Here is a 27938-nt window from a genome sequence, read left to right as displayed (position 1 = left end):
CACCCCCCACACCCCACCCCATCCCCCCACACCCCATCCCCCACACCCCACCCCATCCCACACACCCCACCCCATCCCCCACACCCCCCCCATCCCCCCACACCTCACCCCATCCCCCCACACCCCACACCATCCCCCCCACACCTCACCCCATCCCCCACACCCCATCCCCCAACCCCCACCCCATCCCCCCCACACCCCATCCCCCACACCCCACCCCATCCCCCCCACACCCCATCCCCCACACCCCACCCCATCCCCACACCCCACCCCATCCCCCACACCCCATCCCCCACACCCCACCCCATCCCCCCCACACCCCATCCCCCCACACCCCATCCCCCACACCCCATCCCCCACACCCCACCCCATTCCTCACATCCCATCCCACACACCCCACCCCATCCCCCACACCCCATCCCCCACACCCCACCCCATCCCCCACACCCCATTCCCCACCCCCCACCCCACCTCACACCCCACACCCCATCCCCCACACCCCATCCCCCACCCCATCCCCCACACCCACACCCCATCCCCCACTCCATCCCCCACACCCCACCCCATCCCCCACCCCCATCCCCCACCCACCATCCCTCATCACCCACATCCCACCCACTCTGAACCTCTGGACCATTGACCAGAAACTGAACTGGACCAGCCATATAAATACTGTGGCTACAAGAGCAGGTCAGAGGCTGGGAATCCTGCGGAGAGTAACTCACCTCCTGACTCCCCAAAGCCTCTCCACCATCTACAAGGCACCAGTCAGAAGTGTTGTGGGGGGTATGTGCTGCACAGGGCGTGTTGGGGGGATATGTGCTGTACAGGGGGTGTTTGGGGGGGTATGTGCTGCACAGGGTGTGTTGGGGGGATATGTGCTGTACAGGGGGTGTTTGGGGGGGATATGTGCTGCACAGGGGGTGTTTGGGGCGTATGTGTCACACAGGGGTGTTTGGGGGAGTATGTGTCTCACAGGGGGTGTTTGGGGGGGTATGTGTCTCACAAGGGGTGTTTGGGGGAGTATGTGCTGTACAGGGGGTGTTTGGGGGGTATGTGCTGTACAGGGGGTGTTTGGGGGGGTATGTGTCTCACAGGGGGTGTTTGGGGGGGTATGTGCTGTACAGGGGGTGTTTGGAGGGGTATGTGACACACAGGGGGTGTTTGGGGGGTTATGTGCTGTATAGGGAGTGTTTGGGGGGTATGTGCTGCACAGGGGGTGTTTGGGGGAGTATGTGCTGCACAGGGGGTGTTTGGGGGGTATGTGCTGCACAGGGGGTGTTTGGGGGGTATGTGCTGCACAGGGGGTGTTTGGGGGGTATGTGCTGTACAGGGGGTATTGGGGGAGTATGTGCTGCACCGGGGTGTTTGGGGGTATGTGTCTCACAGGGGGTGTTTGGGGGGGTATGTGCTGTACAGGGGGCGTTTGGGGGGGTATGTGTCTCACAGGGTGTGTTTGAGGGGGAATGTGCTGTACCGGGGGTGTTTGGGGGGGTATGTGTCTCACAGGGGGTGTTGTGGGGGGTATTTGCTGTACAGGGGGTGTTTGAGGGGGTATGTGCTGTACAGGGGGTGTTTGGGGGGGTATGTGCTGCACAGGGGGTGTTTGGGGGGGTATGTGTCTCACAGGGGGTGTTTGGGGGGGTATGTGCTGCACAGGGGGTGTTTGCGGGGTATGTGTCACACAGGGGGTGTTTGGGGGGATATGTGTCACACAGTGGGTGTTTGGGGGGGTATGTGTCTCACAGGGGGTGTTTGGGGGGGTATGTGTCACACAGGGGGTGTTTGGGGGGATATGTGTCACACAGGGGGTGTTTGGGGGGATATGTGTCTCACAGGGGGTGTTTGGGGAGTATGTGTCTCACAGGGGGTGTTTGGGGGGGTATGTGTCACACAGAGGGTGTTTGGGGGGATATGTGTCACACAGTGTGTGTTTGGGGGGGTATGTGTCTCACAGGGGGTGTTTGGGGGGTATGTGTCACACAGGGGGTGTTTGGGGGGGTATGTGTCTCACAGGGGTGTTTGGGGGAGTATGTGTCTCACAGGGGGTGTTTGGGGGGGTATGTGTCTCACAGGGGGTGTTTGGGGGGGTATGTGTCACACAGGGGTGTTTGGGGGGGTATGTGCTGTACAGGGGCGTGTTTGGGGGGGATATGTGCTGTACAGGTGGTGTTTGGGGGGGTATGTGTCTCACAGGGGGTGTTTGGGGGGGTATGTGCTGCACAGGGGATGTTTGGGGGGGTATGTGTCACACAGGGGTGTTTGGGGGAGTATGTGTCTCACAGGGTTGTTTGGGGGGGTATGTGTCTCACAGGGGGTGTTTGGGGGAGTATGTGCTGTACAGGGGGTGTTTGGGGGGTATGTGCTGTACAGGGGGTGTTTGGGGGGGTATGTGTCTCACAGGGGGTGTTTGGGGGGGTATGTGCTGTACAGGGGGTGTTTGGAGGAGTATGTGTCACACAGGGGGTGTTTGGGGGGTTATGTGCTGTACAGGGAGTGTTTGGGGGGTATGTGTCTCACAGGGGGTGTTTGGGGGGGTTTGTGTCACACAGGGGGTGTTTGGGGGGGTATGTGTCACACAGGGGGTGTTTGGGGGGTATGTGCTGTATAGGGAGTGTTTGGGGGGTATGTGTCTCACAGGGGGTGTTTGGGGGGGTATGTGTCACACAGGGGGTGTTTGGGGGGGTATGTACTGTACAGGGGGTGTTTGGGGGGTATGTGTCACACAGGGGGTTTTTGGGGGGTATGTGTCTCACAGGGGGTGTTTGGGGGGTATGTGCTGCACAGGGGGTGTTTGGGGGGGTATGTGTCACACAGGGGGTGTTTGGGGGGTATGTGTCTCACAGGGGGTGTTTGGGGGGTATGTGCTGCACAGGGGGTGTTTGGGGTGGTATGTGTCACACAGGGGGTGTTTGGGGGGTATGTGTCTCACAGGGGGTGTTTGGGGGGGTATGTGCTGCACAGGGGGTGTTTGGGGGCGTATGTCTCACACAGGGGGTGTTTGGGCGGGTATGTGTCTCACAGGGGGTGTTTGGGGGGTATGTGCTGTACAGGGGGTGTTTGGGGGGGTATGTCTCTCACAGGGGGTGTTTGGGAGGGTATGTGCTGTATAGGGAGTGTTTGGGGTGTATGTGCTGTACAGGGGGTGTTTGGGGGGTATGTGCTGTACAGGGGGTGTTTGGGGGGTATGTGCTGTACAGGGGGTGTTTGGGGGCTATGTGTCTCACAGGGGGTGTTTGGGGGGGGTATGTGCTGTACAGTGGGTGTTTGGGGGGTATGTGTCACACAGGGGGTGTTTGGGGGGATATGTGTCACACAGTGGGTGTTTGGGGGGGGTATGTGTCTCACAGGGGGTGTTTGGGGGGGGGTATGTGCTGTACAGGGGGTGTTTGGTGAGGGGGTATTGTCTGTACAGGGAGTGTTTGTGGGGGTATGTGCTGTACAGGGGGTGTTTGGGGGGGTATGTACTGTACAGGGGGTGTTGGGGGGGGGTATGTGTCACACAGGGGGTGATGGGGAGGGGGGTATTTGGGATGGGAGGGGGTAAATGCCCTGGTGTTGAGGCTGCCCTGTCTGTGGGTGAGGCAGTGGGATCTGGAAGGGGTTAACGTGCCTACACTTTCGCTTTGGGAACCATGCGCATTCGCTGCTTCCTGTTTGCAAAGCTCCTGGTGGAACTTCTCCCTCTAGAAGGTGCTGCTCCCTGCCCAGGACTCAGGGCAGAGGTTACAGTGGGCAGATAACAGCCCTGTGGTAGTGTTTGTGTGAGGCGGGGGGAGAGGCAGAGGGAGAGTTAGAGAGAGAGAGAGAGAGAGACAACAAAACAACTCCACCAAAGTTTGAAACTTACAGGCAAACATTTTGCGAGTTTGAGAGTCGATCAGGAGAAAGAGCAGAGGTGAAGTGGGGATCGCTGGTGTCTCTGTCTCTCTGTCTGTCTCTCTGTCTGTCTGTCCCCCTCTCTCTCTGTCTGTGTAAAGCTGCCGGACCATGAGGGACAGGACCAAGGATCTGAGGAAGGTACAGTGAGTTTAGCTGCTGTTTTGTTTTGGTGGTGAGGGGTGGAGGTTTGGGGGGTGACTGGAGGCCGATGTTGCTGCGGGTTGATATCGATTGTTAAATATAGATGTGTGTCTGTGTCTGTCTTTGTGTCTGTGTCTGTCTTTGTGAGAGTGTGTGTCTGTGAGTGTGTGTGTCTGTGTCTGTCTTTGTGAGAGTGTGTATCTGTGAGTGTATGTGTCTTTGTGAGTGTGTGTGTCTGTGTCTGTCTTTGTGAGAGTGTGTATCTGTGAGAGTGTGTGTATGTCTCTGTCTTTGTGAGAGTGTGTATCTGTGAGTGTGTGTGTCTGTCTTTGTGAGTGTGTGTGTCTGTCTTTGTGAGTGTGTGTGTGTGTCTGTGTCTGTCTTTGTGGGTGTGTGTCTGTGAGTGTATGTGTCTCTGTCTTTGTGAGTGTGAGTGTGTCTGTCTTTGTGAGTGTGTCTGTCTTTGTGAGTGTGTCTGTCTTTGTGGGTGTGTCTGTGAGTGTGTCTGTCTTTGTGGGTGTGTCTGTGTGTGTGTCTGTCTTTGTGAGTGTGTGTGTGTGTCTGTGTCTGTCTTTGTGGGTGTGTGTCTGTGAGTGTATGTGTCTCTGTCTTTGTGAGTGTGAGTGTCTCTGTCTTTGTGAGTGTGAGTGTGTCTGTCTTTGTGAGTGTGTCTGTCTTTGTGGGTGTGTCTGTGAGTGTGTCTGTCTTTGTGGGTGTGTCTGTGTGTGTGTCTGTCTTTGTGAGTGTGTGTGTGTGTCTGTGTCTGTCTTTGTGGGTGTGTGTCTGTGAGTGTATGTGTCTCTGTCTTTGTGAGTGTGTGTGTGTCTGTCTTTGTGGGTGTGTCTGTCTTTGTGGGTGTGTGTCTGTGAGTGTATGTGTCTCTGTCTTTGTGAGTGTGGGTGTGTCTGTCTTTGTGGGTGTGTCCGTCTTTGTGGGTGTGTCTGTGGGTGTGTCTGTCTCTGTGAGTGTGTGTCTGTGAGTGTATGTGTCTCTGTCTTTGTGAGTGTGTGTGTGTCTGTCTTTGTGGGTGTGTCTGTCTTTGTGGGTGTGTGTCTGTGAGTGTATGTGTCTCTGTCTTTGTGAGTGGGTGTGTGTCTGTCTTTGTGGGTGTGTCCGTCTTTGTGGGTGTGTCTGTGAGTGTATGTGTCTCTGTCTTTGTGAGTGTGAGTGTGTCTGTCTTTGTGAGTGTGTCTGTCTTTGTGAGTGTGTCTGTGAGTGTGTCTGTCTTTGTGGGTGTGTCTGTGTGTGTGTCTGTCTTTGTGAGTGTGTGTGTGTGTCTGTGTCTGTCTTTGTGGGTGTGTGTCTGTGAGTGTATGTGACTCTGTCTTTGTGAGTGTGAGTGTGTCTGTCTTTGTGAGTGTGTCTGTCTTTGTGGGTGTGTCTGTGAGTGTGTCTGTCTTTGTGGGTGTGTCTGTGTGTGTGTCTGTCTTTGTGAGTGTGTGTGTGTGTCTGTGTCTGTCTTTGTGGGTGTGTGTCTGTGAGTGTATGTGTCTCTGTCTTTGTGAGTGTGTGTGTGTCTGTCTTTGTGGGTGTGTCTGTCTTTGTGGGTGTGTGTCTGTGAGTGTATGTGTCTCTGTCTTTGTGAGTGTATGTGTCTCTGTCTTTGTGAGTGTGTGTGTGTCTGTCTTTGTGTGTGTGTCTGTCTTTGTGGGTGTGTCTGTCTTTGTGGGTGTGTCCGTCTTTGTGGGTGTGTCTGTGGGTGTGTCTGTCTCTGTGAGTGTGTGTCTGTGAGTGTATGTGTCTCTGTCTTTGTGAGTGTATGTGTCTCTGTCTTTGTGAGTGTGTGTGTGTCTGTCTTTGTGGGTGTGTCTGTCTTTGTGGGTGTGTGTCTGTGAGTGTATGTGTCTCTGTCTTTGTGAGTGTGGGTGTGTCTGTCTTTGTGGGTGTGTCTGTCTTTGTGGGTGTGTCCGTCTTTGTGGGTGTGTCTGTGGGTGTGTCTGTCTCTGTGAGTGTGTGTCTGTGAGTGTATGTGTCTCTGTCTTTGTGAGTGTGTGTGTGTCTGTCTTTGTGGGTGTGTCTGTCTTTGTGGGTGTGTGTCTGTGAGTGTATGTGTCTCTGTCTTTGTGAGTGGGTGTGTGTCTGTCTTTGTGGGTGTGTCCGTCTTTGTGGGTGTGTGTCTGTGAGTGTATGTGTCTCTGTCTTTGTGAGTGTGAGTGTGTCTGTCTTTGTGAGTGTGTCTGTCTTTGTGAGTGTGTCTGTCTTTGTGGGTGTGTCTGTGAGTGTGTCTGTCTTTGTGGGTGTGTCTGTGTGTGTGTCTGTCTTTGTGAGTGTGTGTGTGTGTCTGTGTCTGTCTTTGTGGGTGTGTGTCTGTGAGTGTATGTGACTCTGTCTTTGTGAGTGTATGTGACTCTGTCTTTGTGAGTGTGAGTGTGTCTGTCTTTGTGAGTGTGTCTGTCTTTGTGGGTGTGTCTGTGAGTGTGTCTGTCTTTGTGGGTGTGTCTGTGTGTGTGTCTGTCTTTGTGAGTGTGTGTGTGTGTCTGTGTCTGTCTTTGTGGGTGTGTGTCTGTGAGTGTATGTGTCTCTGTCTTTGTGAGTGTGTGTGTGTCTGTCTTTGTGGGTGTGTCTGTCTTTGTGGGTGTGTGTCTGTGAGTGTATGTGTCTCTGTCTTTGTGAGTGTATGTGTCTCTGTCTTTGTGAGTGTGTGTGTGTCTGTCTTTGTGGGTGTGTCTGTCTTTGTGGGTGTGTCCGTCTTTGTGGGTGTGTCTGTGGGTGTGTCTGTCTCTGTGAGTGTGTGTCTGTGAGTGTATGTGTCTCTGTCTTTGTGAGTGTATGTGTCTCTGTCTTTGTGAGTGTGTGTGTGTCTGTCTTTGTGGGTGTGTCTGTCTTTGTGGGTGTGTGTCTGTGAGTGTATGTGTCTCTGTCTTTGTGAGTGTGTGTGTCTCTGTCTTTGTGAGTGTGTGTGTGTCTGTCTTTGTGGGTGTGTCCGTCTTTGTGGGTGTGTCTGTGGGTGTGTCTGTCTCTGTGAGTGTGTGTCTGTGAGTGTATGTGTCTCTGTCTTTGTGAGTGTGTGTGTGTCTGTCTTTGTGGGTGTGTCTGTCTTTGTGGGTGTGTCTGTCTTTGTGGGTGTGTCTGTGGGTGTGTCTGTCTCTGAGTGTGTGTCTGTGAGTGTATGTGTCTCTGTCTTTGTGAGTGTGTGTGAGTGTGTCTGTCTTTGTGAGTGTGTCTGTCTTTGTGAGTGTGTCTGTCTTTGTGAGTGTGTCTGTCTTTGTGAGTGTGTCTGGCTTTGTGAGTGTGTCTGTCTGTGAGTGTGTCTGTGTGTCTGTCTGTGAGTGTGTCTGTGTGTCTGTCTGTGTCTGTGTGTCTGTCTGTGTTTGTGTGTCTGTCTGTGTTTGTGTGTCTGTCTGTGTGAGTGTGTGTGTCTGTCTGTGTGTGTGCGCCTGTCTGTGTATGTGCATACGTGTGTCTGCCCATGTGCGTCTCTCTGTCGTCCATCTCAGTGTCTGCGTGTGTGACTGCGCCGCACTGTCGGAGGGTCAGTATCTCTGTAACCTCCTCCAGCCCCTACAACGCTCCCTATCTCTGTAACCTCCTCCAGCCCCTACAACCCTCCCTATCTCTGTAACCTCCTCCAGCCCCTACACCCCTCCCTATCTCTGTAACCTCCTCCAGCCCCTACAACCCTCCCTATCTCTGTAACCTCCTCCAGCCCCTACGCCCCTCCCTATCTCTGAAACCATCTACAACCCTCCGAGATCTCTGCGCTCCTCCAATCCCGGTCTCTTGACCATCGCTCCGCCATTGGCGGCTGGGCCTTCAGTTGCCTTGGGGCCTAAGCTCTGGAATTCCCTCCCTTGAATCCCTTCCCCTCTGGTTCCTGTGCCCCCTCCCTGGCTCTGGGGCCCTCCGGCGGCCCCTCCTTTACTACGCTCCGTCAAACCAGCCTCGGACTGAGCTGTTGGTCGCCTGTCCCTAATCTCTCTGCCTGTGGCTCGGTGTGGATTGGGTGGGGGTTGGGGGGGTGGGGGGGGGGTCAGTTTGGTCCTGTAATGGCTGCTGGGGCCGCCGGTGGAAGATGTTAAGGTGTTAAAAGAGCTGCCGGAATATAAGTTGTCCTTGTGGGTTTTAAGCAACCATTCTTTGCCGGGGTTCGAGTTGCCCAGTACCCACAGGCGGGAGTTTGACTGTGATTCCTGGCAGCGGCCTGACCATCCCCTCGGTAACCTGTCCCCTTGCCCCTCGTTGAGCTGCCCCCCTCGGCAACGTGACCCCTCGTTGACCTGCCCCCCTCGGCAACGTGACCCCTCGTTGACCTGCCCCCCTCGGCAACGTGACCCCTCGTTGACCTGCCCCCCTCGGCAACGTGACCCCTCGTTGACCTGCCCCCCTCGGCAACGTGACCCCTCGTTGACCTGCCCCCCTCGGCAACGTGACCCCTCGTTGACCTGCCCCCCTCGGCAACGTGACCCCTCGTTGACCTGCCCCCCCTCGGCAACGTGACCCCTCGTTGACCTGCCCCCCTCAGCAACGTGACCCCTCGTTGACCTGCCCCCCTCGGCAACGTGACCCCTCGTTGACCTGCCCCCCTCGGCAACGTGACCCCTCGTTGACCTGCCCCCCTCGGCAACGTGACCCCTCGTTGACCTGCCCCCCTCGGCAACGTGACCCCTCGTTGACCTGCCCCCCTCGGCAACGTGACCCCTCGTTGACCTGCCCCCCTCGGCAACGTGACCCCTCGTTGACCTGCCCCCCTCGGCAACGTGACCCCTCGTTGACCTGCCCCCCTCGGCAACGTGACCCCTCGTTGACCTGCCCCCCTCGGCAACGTGACCCCTCGTTGACCTGCCCCCCTCGGCAACGTGACCCCTCGTTGACCTGCCCCCCTCGGCAACGTGACCCCTCGTTGACCTGCCCCCCTCGGCAACGTGACCCCTCGTTGACCTGCCCCCCTCGGCAACGTGACCCCTCGTTGACCTGCCCCCCTCGGCAACGTGACCCCTCGTTGACCTGCCCCCCTCGGCAACGTGACCCCTCGTTGACCTGCCCCCCTCGGCAACGTGACCCCTCGTTGACCTGCCCCCCTCGGCAACGTGACCCCTCGTTGACCTGCCCCCCTCGGCAACGTGACCCCTCGTTGACCTGCCCCCCTCGGCAACGTGACCCCTCGTTGACCTGCCCCCCTCGGCAACGTGACCCCTCGTTGACCTGCCCCCCTCGGCAACGTGACCCCTCGTTGACCTGCCCCCCTCGGCAACGTGACCCCTCGTTGACCTGCCCCCCTCGGCAACGTGACCCCTCGTTGACCTGCCCCCCTCGGCAACGTGACCCCTCGTTGACCTGCCCCCCTCGGCAACGTGACCCCTCGTTGACCTGCCCCCCTCGGCAACGTGACTCCTCGTTGACCTGCCCCCCCTCATCAACGTGACCCCTCGTCGACCTGCCCCTCTCGGCAACGTGACCGCTCGTCGACCTGCCCCCCTTGGCAACGTGACCCCTTGTTGACCTGTCCCCCTTGGCAACGTGACCCCTCGTTGATCTGCCCCCCTCGGCAACGTGACCCCTCGTTGACCTGTCCCCCTCGGCAACGTGACCCATCGGCAACCTGCCCGCTCGGTCACCTATCCCCCCAGCAACCTGTCCCCTCGGCAATGTGACCTCTCGGCGACCCGCCCCCCCCCCCCCTCGGCAACGTGACCCCTCGGCGACCCGCCCCCCTCGGCAACGCGACCCCTCGATGACCTGGCCCCCTTGGCTACGTGACCCCTCGGTGACCTGGCTCCCCCCACTCACTGCCTCTTTTCCCCCCCTTCAGGATGAGGAGGTCTCCGACGACGAGGAATTCCGACTGGTCATCCGTGACGGGGATGACCCTCAGGATGCGTTTTTCCAGCAGGTGAGTGGGAGGTGGGGGGGTCGGGGGTGGGTGGCTGGGTGGGGGGAGGGGGGGCAGTTTGTGGGACAGAGGGTGTGCTGTGGTGGGGGGGTGGGGAAGAGCCCCCATTCAGTCCTGGGATGACTCCCACCACCCCCCCCCCCCCCCCAAAATTCGGGAACGAGACCCGCACAGTCCTTGTGTCTGGAGGTTCTGGGTGGCGGAGGTGCGGTGGGGAGACAGAGGTGGGGGGGAAACGGGGAGAGAGCAGTGCCCACCTCCCTCCCCCCCCCCCCCCCCCCCCGGGAAGGACCCCGAGCCCCAAGGTGCGGTGGGGGTCGTGGTCAGGGGACAGGGAGAGTAGATTGGGCTTCAAACCTCTTCCGAAGTTTAAGGGGGCGATCCGGTCGGAGGGGGTTTGGAGACGATGGAAAGGCCGATTGCGAGAAACCATTTGCCCCCCCCCCCCCGACGCCCGGTGGGGGCAAGGGGGGGTGGGGGGGGGTTGCGGGGTGGTTGGCGGGGGTGGGGCGAGGAGCCCAGGACCAGAAAGCCAAGCCTTTGGATTTGTGCCAGGTAGTTCAGGATGGTGCGGGGCGATCCAGGGTGGGGGAGGTCAGGAAGGGGCGTGGACATGTGTAACCCTCTGTCCTCCTGGAAATAGACGGCAGGAGGTGTTGGGGTGTGTTGATCGGAGATTCCTGGTGGCAGATGGACGGATGGATGTTGCGGGGGGGGTGGTGGGAAATGGAGTTGGAAGTGGCGATGGACCAGGGTCCGGCAGAACGGGGAGGGGGTTGGGTGCGCGGAGCGGCCTCCTCCTCCTCCCCCCTCCTCCTCCGCCTCCTCTGATGCGTTGTGTTATTCACCCTCCCTTCTCCTCCCACACCACCCGCAGGTCAAAGATCTTCGAGAGGGGATCGGGAAGCTGAAGGGACTGGTCAAAGAGATGGAAACCATCCAGCTCCGGATACTGAGCTCTCCCATCCCAGAGGACAGTAAGTCAGCGGGAATGATGGGGGGAGGGGGCCAGGGCTTTGTCAGAGGCCTTCTTGTCACCCGTGGGCTGACCTTTCTTCCCAGTTCCCCGTTGGGATTTATCAGTGACTCTCTTATATTGACAGACCCCCCCCACCCCCTCCCCCTCTCACCCGAGTTCTGGTCTCTCCCACAAGGGGAAACATCTTCTCTAAGTCTACCCTATCGAAACCCCTTTCGTTACCTCAAAGATCTCGATCAGGTCACCCCCTCGGCCTTCTCTGTTCTAGAGGGAAGAGCCCCGGCCTGTTCAACCCTTCCTGATATTTATAACCTCCCCGTTCTAGTATCAGGCTGGTAAATCCTTCATACACCTTCTCCAGTGTCTCTCTATCCCTTTTATAATACGGAGACCAGGACTGTGCACAGCGCTCCGATTGTGGTCTAACCGAGGGATATGGAGACCGGGACTGTGCACGGTGCTCCGAGTGTGGTCTAACCGAGGGATACGGAGACCGGGACTGTGCACGGTGCTCCGAGTGTGGTCTAACCGAGGGATACGGAGACCGGAACTGTGCACAGTGCTCCGAGTGTGGTCTAACCGAGGGATACGGAGACCGGAACTGTGCACGGTGCTCCGAGTGTGGTCTAACCGAGGGATACGGAGACCGGGACTGTGCACACCGCTCCCAGTGTGATCTAACCGAGGGATACGGAGACCGGAGCTGTGCACGGTGCTCCGAGTGTGGTCTAACCGAGGGATACGGAGACCGGAACTGTGCACGGTGTTCTTGACTAGAAAGGTTTAATTTAAAAGGATAAGTCATGGCAGGAGGAAGAGCAATAGTAATAGGGGATTCTATAGTCAGGGGAACAGATAGGCGCTACTGTGGTCGTCAGCGTGACTCCAGGATGGTGTGTTGCCTCCCTGGTGCCAGGGTCCGGGATGTCACTGAACGGCCTCAGGGCATCCTGAAGGGGGACGGTCATAAGGCAGAGGTCATGGTACATGTCGGTACCAATGACATAGGTAGAAAGAGGGATGAGGTCTTGCATCAAGGATTCAGGGAGTTAGGCAGTAGATTGAAAAGCAAGACCTCTCGGGTTGTAATCTCTGGATTACTCCCAGTGCCATGTGCTAGCGAGCTCAGAAATAGGAGAATAGCGCAGATGAGTACGTAGCTTAAGATTTAGTGTAGGAGGGAGGGTTTTAGATTCCTGGATCACTGGGACCGTTTCTGGGGAAGGTGGGACCTGTACAAGCGGGATGGTCTACATCTGAACCAGAGCGGGACTAACATCCTTGCGGGCGGGTTTGCTAGTGCTGTTGGGAGGAGTTTAAACTAATTCGACAGGGGGAGGGGACACAGATTGTTAGCAGAAAAGGGACACATCATAATACAGTAAAATAATCAAGTCAGAGGGAGTACTGTTGCATTAAGTTTCCAGGGAGTAAGGCAAGGCTGGATGGCCTCTACTTTAATGCCAGGAATATTACAGGTAAAACAGGATGAGTTAAGGGTGAGGATTGACATGTGGAATTGTGATATAGTAGCCATCACTGAGACGTGGTTGAGGGAGGGGCAGGATTGGCAGCTCAACATTCTGGGATATAGATTCCTCAGGCGAGACAGGGAAGGGGGTAAGAGAGGAGGAGGCATTGCATTATTAGTTAAGGAGTCAGTTACCGCAGTAAAGAGAGATGATATCTTGGAGGGGGCATCGAGTGAAGCTTTGTGGGTAGAGCTTAGGAATATAAAAGGGGCAGCCACATTGTTAGATGTTTATTATAGACCCCCCCAGATAGTCAGCGGGAAATTGAGGAGCAAATATGTGCACAATTTGCGGAGGTGTGTAAAAACAATAACAATAGGGTAATTATATTAGGTGATTTCAACTTTCCCAACATTAATTGGGATAGACATAGTGTCAAGGGCTTGGATAGAGTGGATTTCTTGAAATGTGTACAGAAGAACTTTTTAGATCAATATGTAGAGGGTCCAACAAGGGACGGTGCAATGCTGGACCTAATTCTGGGGAATGAAGCCGGACAGTTGGCTGAGGTGGTGTTGGGGGAGCATTTTAGCAATAGTGACCACAACATGGTACAGTTTAAGTTTGTTATGGATAAAGAAATCGACAAGTTGCAAATAAATGTTTTGGACTGGGGGAGAGTGGGTTTTAGTAAAATAAGGCAGGATCTATCCAAGGTAGACTGGAAACAGCTACTTGTGGGGAAATCTACAGAGGAACAGTGGGGGGTGTTCAAAAAGGAAATGGGGAGGTTACAGACTCAACATGTTCTCTCTAGGGTGATAGGAAGCCCAGAGAACCATGGATGACCAGAGATATTCAGGTTATGATGAGAAGGAAAAGAGAGGCTTTTAGCAGGTACAAGGGAAGCAAATCAGTAGAGACTCCACTCATTAGTGGAGTACAGACAGTGCAGGGTGGAGCTTAAGAAAACAATTTGGAGAGCGAAGAGGGGATATGAGAAAGGTCTGGCTGGTAAAAATAGGGACAATCCCAAGATATTCTATAAGTATATCAATGGGAAGAGGATAACCAGGGAAAGAGTAGGGACCATAAGGGACCAAGGGGCCAATCTGTGGGTGGAGCCAGAGGACATCGCTAGAGTGTTGAATGAATACTTCACACCCGTCTTCACCCAAGAGAATGAGGATGAAGGTATGGAACTAGGGGAGAGACTGCAAGGTTCTTAAGCTAATTGATATAGGGAGTGACAAGGTATTGGAGGTGTTGGCAGGCTTAAGGGTGGACAAATCTCCAGGTCCGGATGATTTGTGTCCCAAACTGCTGAGGGAGGCAAGGGAGGAGATCGCAGGGGCTCTGACCCAAATTTTTAATTCCTCTCTGGCCATGGGGGAGATGCCAGAGTACTGGAGTACAGCGAATGTGGTTCCGCTATTTAAGAAGGGTTGTAGAGATAAACCAGGGAACTACAGGCCAGTGAGTCTCATGTCAGTGGTAGGGAAACTATCAGAGAAAGTTCTGAAGGAGAGTATCTATCTCCACTTGGAGAGGCAAGGTTTGATCAGGGATAGTCAGCATGGCGTTGTCAGAGGGAGGTCATGCCTAACAAATTTGATTGAAATTTTTGAGGAGGTGACCAGATGTGTAGATGAGGGTAGTGCAGTTGATGTAGTTTATATGGATTTCAGCAAAGCCTTTGACAAGGTCCCACATGGGAGACTTATAAAGAAGGCAATGCTCATGGGATACAGAGTAATTTGATAAGGTGGATTCAAAATTGGCTTAGTTGTAGGAGACAGAGGGTGATGACAGAAGGATGCTTTAGTGACTGGAAGCCAGTGTCCAGTGGTGTACCACAGGGATCTGTGCTCGGTCCCCTATTATTCATCATTTATATAAACGACAGAGATGACCATATATGGGGGGTAGGATAAGTAAGTTTGTGATTGACACAAAGATTGGCCGGGTGGTTAACAGTGAGTGTGAATGTTTTGGGCTACAGTTACGTCCCGGAGGGAGAGGGGACTGAGACACTAGTCAGTGTACAGATATCTCCCTGAGAGAGAGAGGGGACTGGGAGACACCAGTCAGTGTACAGATATCTCCCAGAGAGAGAGGGGACTGAGAGACACCAGTCAGTGTACTGATATCTCCCTGAGAGAGAGGGACTGAGAGACACCAGTCAGTGTACAGATATCTCCCTGAGAGAGAGAGGGACTGAGAAACACCAGTCAGTGTACAGATATCTCCCAGAGAGAGAGGGATTGAGAGACACCAGTCAGTGTACAGATATCTCCCTGAGAGAGAGAGGGACTGAGACACCAGTCAGTTTACAGATATCTCCCTGAGAGAGAGGGGACTGAGAGACACCAGTCAGTGTACAGATATCTCCCTGAGAGAGAGGGGATTGAGAGACACCAGTCAGTGTACAGATATCTCCCTGAGAGAGAGAGAGAGGGGACTGAGAGACACCAGTCAGTGTACAGATATCTCCCTGAGAGAGAGGGGACTGAGAGACACCAGTCAGTGTACAGATATCTCCCTGAGAGAGAGGGGATTGAGAGACACCAGTCAGTGTACAGATATCTCCCTGAGAGAGAGAGAGGGCACTGAGAGACACCAGTCAGTGTACAGTTATCTCCCTGAGGGAGAGGGATTGAGTGCGTGACCTTCGTTTCAAACAGAACTGGGAAGTATTTCCACCTCTGCCGTGGGGGTGATAGTGAACAATGTCAGTGCCTCTGCTGAATAATGAGCAGAGTGGATAATAGAGCACAGCCGGCCTAGTGAGATTGGATGGAGCATTCTCTTTATTCTGAGGTGCTGCCTGTGAGGGTAAGTCTGTGGGGAGCTGGGGGCGTTGAGGGAAGTGGATTAATTGCTGTTCCCGCCCGTCAGTGAGTGAGACAGAGAATGGGCCAGTGGAAGTCACAGCAACAGTCTATAATTAATCACCCACTCACAATCCACAGTCACATGGAGCTGCCCCTCCAACCTCTCAAACTCTACCTCACACAGAGATCTGTACACGGACTGCTGTCTCTCAGTCCCTCTCTCTCAGGGAGATATCTGTACACTGACTGGTGTCTCTCAGTCCCTCTCTCTCAGGGAGATATCTGTACACTGACTGGTGTCTCTCAGTCCCTCTCTCTCAGGGAGATATCTGTACACTGACTGGTGTCTCTCAGTCCCCTCTCTCACAGGGAGATATCTGTACACTGACTGGTGTCTTTCAATCCCTCTCTCTCAGGGAGATATCTGTACACTGACTGGTGTCTCTCAGTCCTGTCTCTTTCTCAGGGAGATATATACACTTACTTGTGTCCCTCAGTCCTGTCTCTTTATCAGGGAGATATCTACACTGACTGGTATCTCTCAGTCCCTCTCTCTGAGGGAGTTATCTGTACACTGACTGTTGTCTCTCAGTCCCTCTCCCTCAGGGAGATATCTGTACACTGACTGGTGTCTTTCAGACCCCCCTCTCTCTCAGGGAGATAACTGTACACTGTCTGCTGTCTCTCAGTCCCTATCTCTATCAGGGCGATATCTGTATACTGACGGGTGTCTTTCAGTCCCTCTCTCTCTCTGGGAGATATCTGTACACTGACTGGTGTCTCTCAGTCCCCTCTCAGGGAGATATCTGTACACTGACTGCTGTCTCTCAGTCCCCTCTCTCTCTCTGGGAGATATCTGTACACTGACTGGTGTCTCTCAGTCCCTCTCTCTCAGGGAGATATCTGTACACTGACTGGTGTCTCTCAGTCCCCTCTCTCTCTCTCAGGGAGATATCTGTACAATGCCTGGTGTCTCTCAGTCCCTCTATCTATCAGGGAGATATCTGTACACTGACTGGTGTCTCTCAGTCCCCTCTCTCTCTCAGGGAGATTTCTGTACACTGTCTGGTGTCTCTCAGTCCCTCTCCCTCAGGGAGATATCTGTACACTGACTGGTGTCTCTCAGTCCCTCTCTGTCAGGGAGATAGTTGTACACTGACTGGTGTCTTTCAGTCCTGTCTCTTTATCAGGCAGATATCTACACTGACTGGTATCTCTCAGTCCCTCACTCTGAGGGAGTTATCTGTACACTGACTGTTGTCTCTCTGTCCCCTCTCTCTCTCTCAGGGAGATATCTGTACACTGTCTGGTGTCTCTCAGTCCCTCTCCCTCAGGGAGATATCTGTACACTGACTAGTGTCTCTCAGTCCCCTCTCTCTCTCAGCGAGATATTTGTGCACTGACTGGTGTCTCTCAGTCCCCTCTTCGGGAAGATATCTCTACACTGAGTGCTGTCTCTCAGTCCCTCTCTCTCAGGGAGATATTTGTACACTGACTTGTGTCTCTCAGTCCCCCTGTCTCTCAGGGAGATATCTGTACACTGACAGATGTCTCTCAGTCCCTCTCTCTCTCATGGGGATATTTGTACACAGACTGACGTCTCTCAGTCCTTTCTCTCTCAGGGAGATATCTATACACTGACTGGTGTCTCTCAGTCCCCTCTCTCTCAGGGAGATATTTGTACACTGGTGTCTCTCAGTCCGCTCTCTCTCAGGGAGAAATCTGTACACTGACTGGTGTCTCTCAGTCCCCTCTCTCTCTCAGGGATTTATCTGTACATTGACTGGTGTCTCTCAGTCCCACTCTCTCAGGGAGATATCTGTACACTGAATGGTGTGTCTCATTCCTCTCCCTCAGCGAGATATCTGTATACTGACTGATGTCTCTCAGTACCTCTCTCTCAGGGAGATATCTGTACACTGACTGGTGTCTCTCAGTCCCTCTCTCTCAGGGAGATATCTGTACACTGACTGGTGTCTCTCAGTCCCTCTCTCTCAGGGACATATCTGTACACTGACTGGTGTCTCTCAGTCCTGTCTCTTTCTCAGGGAGATATATACACTTACTTGTGTCCCTCAGTCCTGTCTCTTTATCAGGGAGATATCTACACTGACTGGTATCTCTCAGTCCCTCACTCTGAGGGGGTTATCTGTACACTGACTGTTGTCTCTCAGTCCCTCTCCCTCAGGGAGATATCTGTACACTGACTGGTGTCTTTCAGACCCCCCTCTCTCTCAGGGAGATATCTGTACACTGACTGGTGTCTCTCAGTCCCCTCTCTCTCAGGGAGATATCTGTACACTGACTGGTGTCTCTCAGTCCGTCTGTCTCTCAGGGAGATATCTGTACACTGTCTGCTGTCTCTCAGTCCCTGTCTCTATCAGGGCGATATCTGTATACTGACTGGTGTCTCTCAGTCCCTCTCTCTCTCTGGGAGATATCTGTACACTGACTGGTGTCTCTGAGCCCTTCTCTCAGGGAGATAGCTGTACACTGACTGGTGTCACTCAGTCCCCTCTCCTTCAGGGAGATATCTGTACACTGACTTGTGTCTCTCAGTCCACTCTCTCCCACGGAGATATATGTACACTGTCAGGTATTTCTCAGTCCCCTCTCTGGTAAGGGAGATATCTGTACACTCACTGCTGTCCCTCACTCCACTCTCTGTCAGGGAGATATGTGTACACTGATTGGTGTCTCTCAGTCCCCTCTCAGGGAGATATCTGTACAGTGACTGCTATCTCTCAGTCCCCTCTCTCTCTCAGGGAGATATCTGTACACTGACTGGTGTCTCTCAGTCCCTCTCTCTCAGGCAGATATCTGTACACTGACTGGTGTCTCCAAGTCTTCTCTCTCTCAGGGAGATATCTGTACACTGATTGTTGTCTCTCAGTCCCCTCTCAGGGAGATATCTGTACACTGACTGATGTCTCTCGGTCCCCTCTCTCTCAGGGAGATATCTGTACACTGACTGGAGTCTCTCAGTCCCTCTCTCTCAGTAAGGTATCTGTACACTGACTGGTGTCTCTCAGTCCCCTCTTCGGGAAGATATCTCTACACTGAGTGCTGTCTCTCAGTCCCTCTCTCTCAGGGAAATATCTGTACACTGACTGGTGTCCCTCATTCCCTCTCTCTCAGGGAGATATCTGTACACTGACTGGTGTCTCTCAGTCCCCTCTCTCTCTCAGGGAGATATTTGTGCACTGACTGGTGTCTCTCAGTCCTTCTCTCTCAGGGAGATATCTGTACACTGACTGGTGTCTCCAAGTCTTCTCTCTCTCAGGGAGATATCTGTACACTGACTGATGTCTCTCGGTCCCCTCTCTCTCAGGGAGATATCTGTACACTGACTGGAGTCTCTCAGTCCCTCTCTCTCAGTAAGGTATCTGTACACTGACTGGTGTCTCTCAGTCCCCTCTTCGGGAAGATATCTCTACACTGAGTGCTGTCTCTCAGTCCCTCTCTCTCAGGGAGATATTTGTACACTGACTTGTGTCTCTCAGTCCCCCTGTCTCTCAGGGAGATATCTGTACACTGACTGGTGTCTGTCATTCCCTCTCTCCCTCAGGGAGATATCTGTACACTGACTCATGTCTCTCAGCCGCTCTCTCTCTCATGGGGATATTTGTACACAGACTGGTGTCTCTCAGTCCTTTCTCTCTCAGGGAGATATCTATACACTGACTGGTGTCTCTCAGTCCCCACTCTCTCAGGGAGAAATTTGTACACTGGTGTCTCTCAGTCCGCTCTCTCTTAGGGAGAAATCTGTACACTGACTGGTGTCTCTCAGTCCCCTCGCTCTCAGGGAGATATCTGTACACTGACTGGTGTCTCTCAGTCCCTCTCTCTCTCAGGGAGATATCTGTACACTGACTGGAGTCTGTCAGTCCCTCTCTCTCTCAGGGAGATATTTGTACACTGACTGGTGTCTCTGAGTCCCTCTCTCTCAGGGAGATATTTGTACACTGACTGGTGTCTCTGAGTCCCTCTCTCTCAGGGAGATATTTGTACACTCACTGCTGTCCCTCACTCCACTCTCTGTCAGGGAGATATCTGTACACTGACTGGTGTCTCTCAGTCCCCTCTCTCTCAGGGAGATATCTCTACACTGACTGGTGTCTCTCAGTCCCTCTCTCTCTCAGGGAGATATCTGTACACTGACTGCTGTCTCCCCGTCCCTCTCCCTCTCTCAGGGAGATATCTGTACACTGACTGGAGTCTCTCAGTCCCCTCTCTCTCTCAGGGAGATATTTGTACACTGACTGGTGTCTCTCAGTCCCTCTCTCTATCACGGAGATATGTGTACACTGACTGGTGTCTCTCAGTCCCTCTCTCTCTCAGGGAGATATCTGTACACTGACTGCTGTCTCCCCGTCCCTCTCTCTCTCTCAGGGAGATATCTGTACACTGACTGGAGTCTGTCAGTCCCCTCTCTCTCTCAGGGAGATATCTGTACACTGACTGGTGTCTCTCAGTCCCCTCTCTCTATCAGGGAGATATCTGTACACTGTCTGGTGTCTCTCAGTCCCTCTCCCTCAGGGAGATATCTGTACACTGACTGGTGTCTCTCAGTCCACTCTCTCTCAGGGAGATATCTGCACACTGACTGGTGTATCTCAGTCCCCTCTCTCTCTCAGGGAGATATCTGTACACTGACTGGTGTCTCTCAGTCCCCTCTCTCTCTCAGGGAGATATCTGTACACTGACTGGTGTCTCTCAGTCCCCTCTCTCTCTCAGGGAGATATCTGTACACTGACTGGTGTCTCTCTGTCCCTCTCCCTCAGGGAGATATCTGTACACTGACTGGTGTCTCTCAGTCCCTCTCTGTCAGGGAGATATCTGTACACTGACTGGTGTCTCTCAGTCCTGTCTCTTTCTCAGGGAGATATATACACTTACTTGTGTCCCTCAGTCCTGTCTCTTTATCAGGGAGATATCTACACTGACTGGTATCTCTCAGTCCCTCTCTCTGAGGGAGTTATCTGTACACTGACTGTTGTCTCTCGGTCCCTCTCCCTCAGGGAGATATCTGTACACTGACTAGTGTCTTTCAGACCCCCCTCTCTCTCAAGGAGATATCTGTACACTGTCTGCTGTCTCTCAGTCCCTATCTCTATCAGGGCGATATCTGTATACTGTCTGGTGTCTCTCAGTCCCTCTCTCTCTCAGGGAGATAGCTGTACACTGACTGGTGTCTCTGAGTCCCTCTCTCTCAGGGAGATATTTGTACACTCACTGCTGTCCCTCACTCCACTCTCTGTCAGGGAGATATGTGTACACTGATTGGTGTCTCTCAGATCCCTCTCAGGGAGATATCTGTACACTGACTGTTGTCTCTCAGTCCCCTCTCTCTCTCAGGGAGATATCTGTACACTGACTGGTGTCTCTCAGTCCCCTCTCTCTATCAGGGAGATATCTGTACACTGTCTGTTGTCTCTCAGTCCCTCTCCCTCAGGGAGATATCTGTACACTGACTGGTGTCTCTCAGTCCACTCTCTCTCAGGGAGATATCTGCACACTGACTGGTGTATCTCAGTCCCCTCTCTCTCTCTGGGAGATATCTGTACACTGACTGGTGTCTCTCAGTCCCCTCTCTCTCTCAGGGAGATATCTGTACACTGACTGGTGTCTCTCAGTCCCCTCTCTCTCTCAGGGAGATATCTGTACACTGACTGGTGTCTCTCTGTCCCTCTCCCTCAGGGAGATATCTGTACACTGACTGGTGTCTCTCAGTCCCTCTCTGTCAGTGAGATATCTGTACACTGACTGGTGTCTCTCAGTCCTGTCTCTTTCTCAGGGAGATATATACACTTACTTGTGTCCCTCAGTCCTGTCTCTTTATCAGGGAGATATCTACACTGACTGGTATCTCTCAGTCCCTCTCTCTGAGGGAGTTATCTGTACACTGACTGTTGTCTCTCGGTCCCTCTCCCTCAGGGAGATATCTGTACACTGACTAGTGTCTTTCAGACCCCCCTCTCTCTCAGGGAGATATCTGTACACTGACTGGTGTCTCTCAGTCCGTCTGTCTCTCAAGGAGATATCTGTACACTGTCTGCTGTCTCTCAGTCCCTATCTCTATCAGGGCGATATCTGTATACTGTCTGGTGTCTCTCAGTCCCTCTCTCTCTCAGGGAGATAGCTGTACACTGACTGGTGTCACTCAGTCCCCTCTCCTTCAGGGAGATATCTGTACACTGACTTGTGTCTCTCAGTCCACTCTCTCCCACGGAGATATATGTACACTGTCAGGTATTTCTCAGTCCCCTCTCTGGTAAGGGAGATATCTGTACACTCACTGCTGTCCCTCACTCCACTCTCTGTCAGGGAGATATGTGTACACTGACTGGTGTCTCTCAGTCCCCTCTCAGGGAGATATCTGTACACTGACTGGTGTCTCTCAGTCCCCTCTCTCTCTCAGGGAGATATCTGTACACTGACTGGTGTCTCTCAGTCCCTCTCTCTCAGGGAGATATCTGTACACTGACTGGTGTCTCTCAGTCCCCTCTCTCTCTCAGGGAGATATCTGTACACTGACTGGTGTCTCTCAGTCCCCTCTCTCTCTCTCAGCGAGATATTTGTGCACTGACTGGTGTCTCTCAGTCCCTCTCTCTCAGGGAGGTATCTGTACAGTGACTGGTGTCTCTCAGTCCCCTCTTCGGGAAGATATCTCTACACTGAGTGCTGTCTCTCAGTCCCTCTCTCTCAGGGAGATATTTGTACACTGACTTGTGTCTCTCAGTCCCCCTGTCTCTCAGGGAGATATCTGTACACTGACTGGTGTCTCTCATTCCCTCTCTCTTTCAGGGAGATATCTGTACACTGACTCATGTCTCTCAGCCGCTCTCTCTCTCATGGGGATATTTGTACACAGACTGACGTCTCTCAGTCCTTTCTCTCTCAGGGAGATATCTATACACTGACTGGTGTCCCTCAGTCCCCTCTCTCTCAGGGAGATATTTGTACACTGACTGGTGTCTCTCAGTCCGCTCTCTCTCAGGGAGAAATCTGTACACTGACTGTTGTCTCTCAGTCCCCTGGCTCTCAGGGAGATATCTGTGCACTGACTGGTGTCTCTCAGTCCGCTCTCTCTCAGGAAGAAATCTGTACACTGACTGTTGTCTCTCAGTCCCCTCGATCTCAGGGAGATATCTGTACACTGACTGGTGTCTCTTAGTCCCCTCTCTTTCTCAGGGAGATATCTGTACACTGACTGGTGTGTCTCAGTCCCTCTCTCTCAGGGAGATATCTGTACACTGACTGATGTCTCTCGGTCCCCTCTCTCTCAGGGAGATATCTGTTCACTGACTGGTGTCTCTCAGTCCCCTCTCTCTCTCAGCGAGATATTTGTGCACTGACTGGTGTCTCTCAGTCCCCTCTCTCTCTCATGGGGATATTTGTACACAGACTGGTGTCTCTCAGTCCCCTCTCTCTCAGGGAGATATCTATACACTGACTCATGTCTCTCAGCCCCTCTCTCTCTCATGGGGATATTCGTACACAGACTGGTGTCTCTCAGTCCCCTCTCTCTCAGGGAGATATCTGTACACTGACTGGTGTCTCTCAGTCCCCTCTCTCTCAGGGAGATATCTGTACACTGACTGGTGTCTCTCAGTCCCCTCTCTCTCAGGGAGATATCTGTACACTGACTGGTGTCTCTCAGTCCCCTCTCTCTCAGGGAGATATTTGTACACTGGTGTCTCTCAGTCCGCTCTCTCTCAGGGAGATATCTGTACACTGACTGGTGTCTCTCAGTCCCCTCGCTCTCAGGGAGATATCTGTACACTGACTGGTGTCTCTTAGTCCCCTCTCTCTCTCAGGGGGATATCTGTACACTGTTGTCACTCAGTCCCGCTCTCTCAGGGAGATATCTGTACACTGACTGGTGTCTCTCAGTCCCCTCGCTCTCAGGGAGATATCTGTACACTGACTGGTGTCTCTCAGTCCCTCTGTCTCAGGGAGATATCTGTTCACTGACTGGTGTCTCTCAGTCCCCTCTCTCTCAGGGAGATATCTATACACTGACTGGTGTCTCTCAGTCCCGTGTCTCTCTCAGGGAGATATCTGTACACTGACTGGTGTCTCTCAGTCCCTCTCTCTCTCAGGGAGATATCTGTACACTGACTGGTGTCTCTCTGTCCCTCTCTATCTCAGGGAGATATCTGTACACTGACTGGTGTCTCTCAGTCCCCTCTCTCTCAGGGAGATATCTATACACTGACTGGTGTCTCTCAGTCCCGTGTCTCTCTCAGGGAGATATCTGTACAATGACTCGTGTCACTCAGTCCCGCTCTCTCCGGGAGATATCTGTACACTGACTGGTGTCTCTCTGTCCCTCTCTATCTCAGGGAGATATCTGTACACTGACTGGTGTCTCTCTGTCCCTCTCTATCTCAGGGAGATATCTGTACACTGACTGGTGTCTCTCAGTCCCCTCTCTCTCAGAGAGATATCTGTACAATGACTAGCTTTCCCTGTTGATGTTAATTTTGTCGGAGTCCTTTCCTTAATCGATTCCCCGGCATTAGTTTGGTGTCCGTGGGTGGTGCTCCTATCCTGCAATCGAAGGGTGGGGGTGGGGCCAGTGTTCCGACTGGTTCCTAACTCCCTCTGACCCCTTGTCTCTCTCTCTCTCTCTCCTCCCCCCTCCCCCTGTCGCTCCCAAACCCCCCCCCCCGCCACAGGACATCGGACAGAACTGCAGTCTCTGCGGGAAGAGATCAAGACGGTAGCGTCACGGGTCCGGAATCAGTTGAAAGGTGCGTCTGGGCAGACGTCGGGAGGGGTTGGTGCCCGGGGAAGGGGGGGGGGGGGTGTGGTTTCAAATGTCAGGCGAGTGGGTGCGTCACTCTGGCGCCAGCCACGGGGTGCGGGGGCGTGAGGCTGGGCTGGTGAACTTGGTCATCCGAGTTTGGCTGTGGGCCGTAGGGGGCAGGGGGGTGGGTCACCCACTCCGTTTGTACCCCCAGCTCGCCCACCCTCGGTGGGTCCGGGGCCAAACCGGGGCCGCGCCTGCGCTCTGGATCTGTTTTGGTGCCGCTAGTGCCCGTTTTGGGGGCATTGGTGCGCTGCCGCTGCGCTCTGGGACACTGGGCGTGGGTGAGGTGGGTGCTGGGACACTGGGCGTTGATGTGGTGCTCGCTGGGACACTGGGCGTTGATGTGGTGCGCGCTGGGACACTGGGCGTTGATGTGGAAGGCGCTGGGACACTGGGTGTTGATATGGTGCGCGCTGGGACTCGGCGTTGATGTGGTGTCTGCTGGGACACTGGGCGTTGATGTGGTGTGTGCTGGGACACTGGGTGTTGATGTGGTGCGTGCTGGGACACTGGGCGTTGATGTGGTGCACGCTGGGACACTGGGCGTTGATGTGGTGCGCGCTGGGACACTGGGCGTTGATGTGGTGTGCTCTGGGACACTGGGCGTTGATGTGGTGTGCGCTGGGACACTGGGTGTTGATGTGGTGCGTGCTGGGACACTGGGCGTTGATGTGGTGCGTGCTGGGACACTGGGCGTTGATGTGGTGCGCGCTGGGACACTGGGCGTTGATGTGGTGCGCGCTGGGACACTGGGCGTTGATGTGGAAGGCGCTGGGACACTGGGCGTTGATGTGGCGCGCGCTGGGACACTGGGCGTTGATGTGGTGCGTGCTGGGACACTGGGCGTTGATGTGGTGCGCGCTGGGACACTGGGCGTTGATGTGGCGCGCGCTGGGACACTGGGCGTTGATGTGGCGCGTGCTGGGACACTGGGCGTTGATGTGGCGCGTGCTGGGACACTGGGCGTTGATGTGGCACGCGCTGGGACACTGGACGTTGATGTGGCGCGCGCTGGGGCACTGGACGTTGATGTGGCGCGCGCTGGGACACTGGGCGTTGATGTGGCGCGCGCTGGGACACTGGGCATTGATGTGGCGCGCGCTGGGACACGGCGTTAATGTGGTGTGCTCTGGGACACTGGGCGTTGATGTGGGGCATGCTGGGACACTGGGCGTTGATGTGGGGCACGCTGGGACACTGGGCGTTGATGTGGGGCACGCTGGGACACTGGGCGTTGATGTGGGGCGCGCTGGGACACTGGGCGTTGATGTGGTGCGCGCTGGGACACTGGGCGTTGATGTGGGGCACGCTGGGACACTGGGCGTTGATGTGGTGCGCGCTGGGACAGTTACTGACCTTCCCATCTTTTCTATATCCCAGGCATTGAACCGACAAAGAGTGATGAGGATCAGGAAGCTTTCTTGGTTGAGGCCCGGATGCGAAGGACACAGGTATCGGAGTGAGGGGGAGCGTGTGGGCAAAGGTACTAGGCTCCCTTGTCGAGTAGAGGCAGCGCCATGGCTCCTGATTGTTGGGTGTTGGATGGGTGGGGGTTGGAGTGGGCAGGGTGGGTTGTGTGGGTGGGGGTGGAGTGGGCGGGGGGGAGTGGGTGGGGGGAGTGGGCGGGGGGGAGTGGGTGGGGGCCGTGTGTTGGGACCACCTCACTAGAGCTGTCCAGGGTTTGGTACCTCAGGAATCTCCGCTTCAAGATGTTTGTTTGATTTTCCCTCCCTCCCTCATTTTCCCACCACCGCCCCCTCCCCTCCCCTTCCCTCCCTCCCCTGTCCACCCCTCTGCCACCCTCCCCCACCCTTACTGGCTTCTACTTCACTTCCCCCTCCCCCCTCTTCCTCCGTGACCTCCCCTTCCCTGCACCCCCCCCCCAAACACCACCTCGACATTTGCCCTCTGTCCCCACCCTGTTTGAAAGGCAGTGAGAGAACCCCAGTCTCACTCTCTCTCTCCCTGCTCCCTCTCTATCTGTGTGTCCCCGCTCTGTGTGTCCCCGCTCTGTGTGTCCCCGCTCTGTGTGTCCCCGCTCTGTGTGTCCCCGCTCTGTGTGTCCCCGCCCTGTGTGTCCCCGCTCTCTCTCTCTCTCTCCCCGCTCTCTCTCTCTCTCTCTCCCCGCTCTCTCTCTCTCTCTCTCCCCGCTCGCGCTCTCTCTCTCCCCGCTCGCGCGCTCTCTCTCCCCGCTCGCGCTCTCTCTCTCCCCGCTCGCGCTCTCTCTCTCCCTGCTCGCGCTCTCTCTCTCCCCGCTCGCGCTCTCTCTCTCCCCGCTCGCGCTCTCTCTCTCCCCGCTCGCGCTCTCTCTCTCCCCGCTCGCGCTCTCTCTCTCCCCGCTCGCGCTCTCTCTCTCCCCGCTCGCGCTCTCTCTCTCCCCGCTCGTGCTCTCTCTCTCCCCGCTCGGTCTCTCTCTCTCCCCGCTCACTCTCTCTCTCTCCCCGCTCGCTCTCTCTCTCTCCCCGCTTGCTCTCTCTCCCCGCTCGCTCTCTCTCTCTCCCCGCTTGCTCTCTCTCCCCGCTCGCTCTCTCTCTCTCCCCGCTCGCTCTCTCTCTCTCCCCGCTTGCTCTCTCTCCCCGCTCGCTCTCTCTCTCTCCCTGCCCGCTCTCTCTCCCTCCCCGCTCGCGCTCTCTCTCTCCCCGCTCGCGCTCTCCCTCTTCCCGCTCGCTCTCTCCCTCTCCCCGCTCGCTCTCTCCCTCTCCCCGCTCGCTCTCTCCCTCTCCCCGCTCGCTCTCTCCCTCTCCCCGCTCGCTCTCTCCCTCTCCCCGCTCGCTCTCTCCCTCTCCCCGCTCGCGCTCTCCCTCTCCCCGCTCGCTCTCTCCCTCTCCCCGCTCGCTCTCTCCCTCTCCCCGCTCGCTCTCTCCCTCTCCCCGCTCGCTCTCTCCCTCTCCCCGCTCGCTCTCTCCCTCTCCCCGCTCGCTCTCTCCCTCTCCCCGCTCGCTCTCTCCCTCTCCCCGCTCGCTCTCTCCCTCTCCCCGCTCGCTCTCTCCCTCTCCCCGCTGGCTTTCTCTCTCCCCGCTGGCTTTCTCTCTCCCCGCTGGCTTTCTCTCTCCCCGCTGGCTTTCTCTCTCCCCGCTGGCTTTCTCTCTCCCCGCTGGCTTTCTCTCTCCCCGCTGGCTTTCTCTCTCCCCGCTGGCTTTCTCTCTCCCCGCTGGCTTTCTCTCTCCCCGCTGGCTTTCTCTCTCCCCGCTGGCTTTCTCTCTCCCCGCTGGCTTTCTCTCTCCCCGCTGGCTTTCTCTCTCCCCGCTGGCTTTCTCTCTCCCCGCTGGCTTTCTCTCTCCCCGCTGGCTTTCTCTCTCCCCGCTGGCTTTCTCTCTCCCCGCTGGCTTTCTCTCTCCCCGCTGGCTTTCTCTCTCCCCGCTGGCTTTCTCTCTCCCCGCTGGCTTTCTCTCTCCCCGCTGGCTTTCTCTCTCCCCGCTGGCTTTCTCTCTCCCCGCTGGCTTTCTCTCTCCCCGCTGGCTTTCTCTCTCCCCGCTGGCTTTCTCTCTCCCCGCTGGCTTTCTCTCTCCCCGCTGGCTTTCTCTCTCCCCGCTGGCTTTCTCTCTCCCCGCTCGCTTTCTCTCTCCCCGCTCGCTTTCTCTCTCCCCGCTCGCTTTCTCTCTCCCCGCTCGCTTTCTCTCTCCCCGCTCGCTTTCTCTCTCCCCGCTCGCTTTCTCTCTCCCCGCACGCTTTCTCTCTCCCCGCTCGCTTTCTCTCTCCCCGCTCGCTTTCTCTCTCCCCGCTCTCTCTCCCCGCTCTCTCCACGCTCTCTCCCCGTGCTCTCTCTCCACGCTCTCTCTCCACGCTCTCTCTCCCCGCTCGCTCTCTCCACGCTCTCTCTCCTCTCCCTCTCTCTCACCCCTCTCTCTCTCTCTCTCCCCGACAGCATGGCGTTCTCTCCCGGGACTTTGTCGAGGTGATGAACTCGTGCTACCTGCTGCAGTCTCACTACCGAGACCGGAATGTCGAACGCATCCAGAGGCAGCTGAAAATCAGTGAGTCC

At 55.2% G+C, this 27938-nt stretch overlaps 2 protein-coding genes across 2 annotated transcripts in view; one reads left to right on the top strand and one right to left on the bottom strand.

The window, feature by feature from the left end:
• The window catches only part of LOC121274807 (eukaryotic translation initiation factor 4H-like), a 51649-nt gene extending 48012 nt beyond the window's left edge, over nucleotides 1-3637 (bottom strand). Inside the window, exon 1 of the mRNA XM_041182170.1 lies at nucleotides 3618-3637. Within this exon, the coding sequence (XP_041038104.1) occupies nucleotides 3618-3637 (20 nt within the window). The remainder of the gene's footprint in view (nucleotides 1-3617) is intronic.
• A 23-nt stretch (nucleotides 3638-3660) lies between these two features.
• stx4 (syntaxin 4) overlaps nucleotides 3661-27938 on the top strand; it is a 45756-nt gene continuing 21478 nt past the window's right edge. The window contains exons 1-6 of the mRNA XM_041182171.1: nucleotides 3661-4020; nucleotides 9773-9853; nucleotides 10731-10830; nucleotides 23823-23897; nucleotides 25337-25407; nucleotides 27822-27930. Coding sequence (XP_041038105.1) covers nucleotides 3991-4020; nucleotides 9773-9853; nucleotides 10731-10830; nucleotides 23823-23897; nucleotides 25337-25407; nucleotides 27822-27930 — 466 coding nt within the window. The 5' untranslated portion in view covers nucleotides 3661-3990. The remainder of the gene's footprint in view (nucleotides 4021-9772; nucleotides 9854-10730; nucleotides 10831-23822; nucleotides 23898-25336; nucleotides 25408-27821; nucleotides 27931-27938) is intronic.

The sequence above is a fragment of the Carcharodon carcharias genome (assembly GCF_017639515.1).
Source record: "Carcharodon carcharias isolate sCarCar2 chromosome 38 unlocalized genomic scaffold, sCarCar2.pri SUPER_38_unloc_23, whole genome shotgun sequence".
In the NCBI taxonomy this organism is placed as follows: domain Eukaryota; kingdom Metazoa; phylum Chordata; class Chondrichthyes; order Lamniformes; family Lamnidae; genus Carcharodon; species Carcharodon carcharias.
Note: the sequence above shows the minus strand (reverse complement) of the source record. Positions and strands in the feature narration are given on the sequence as shown.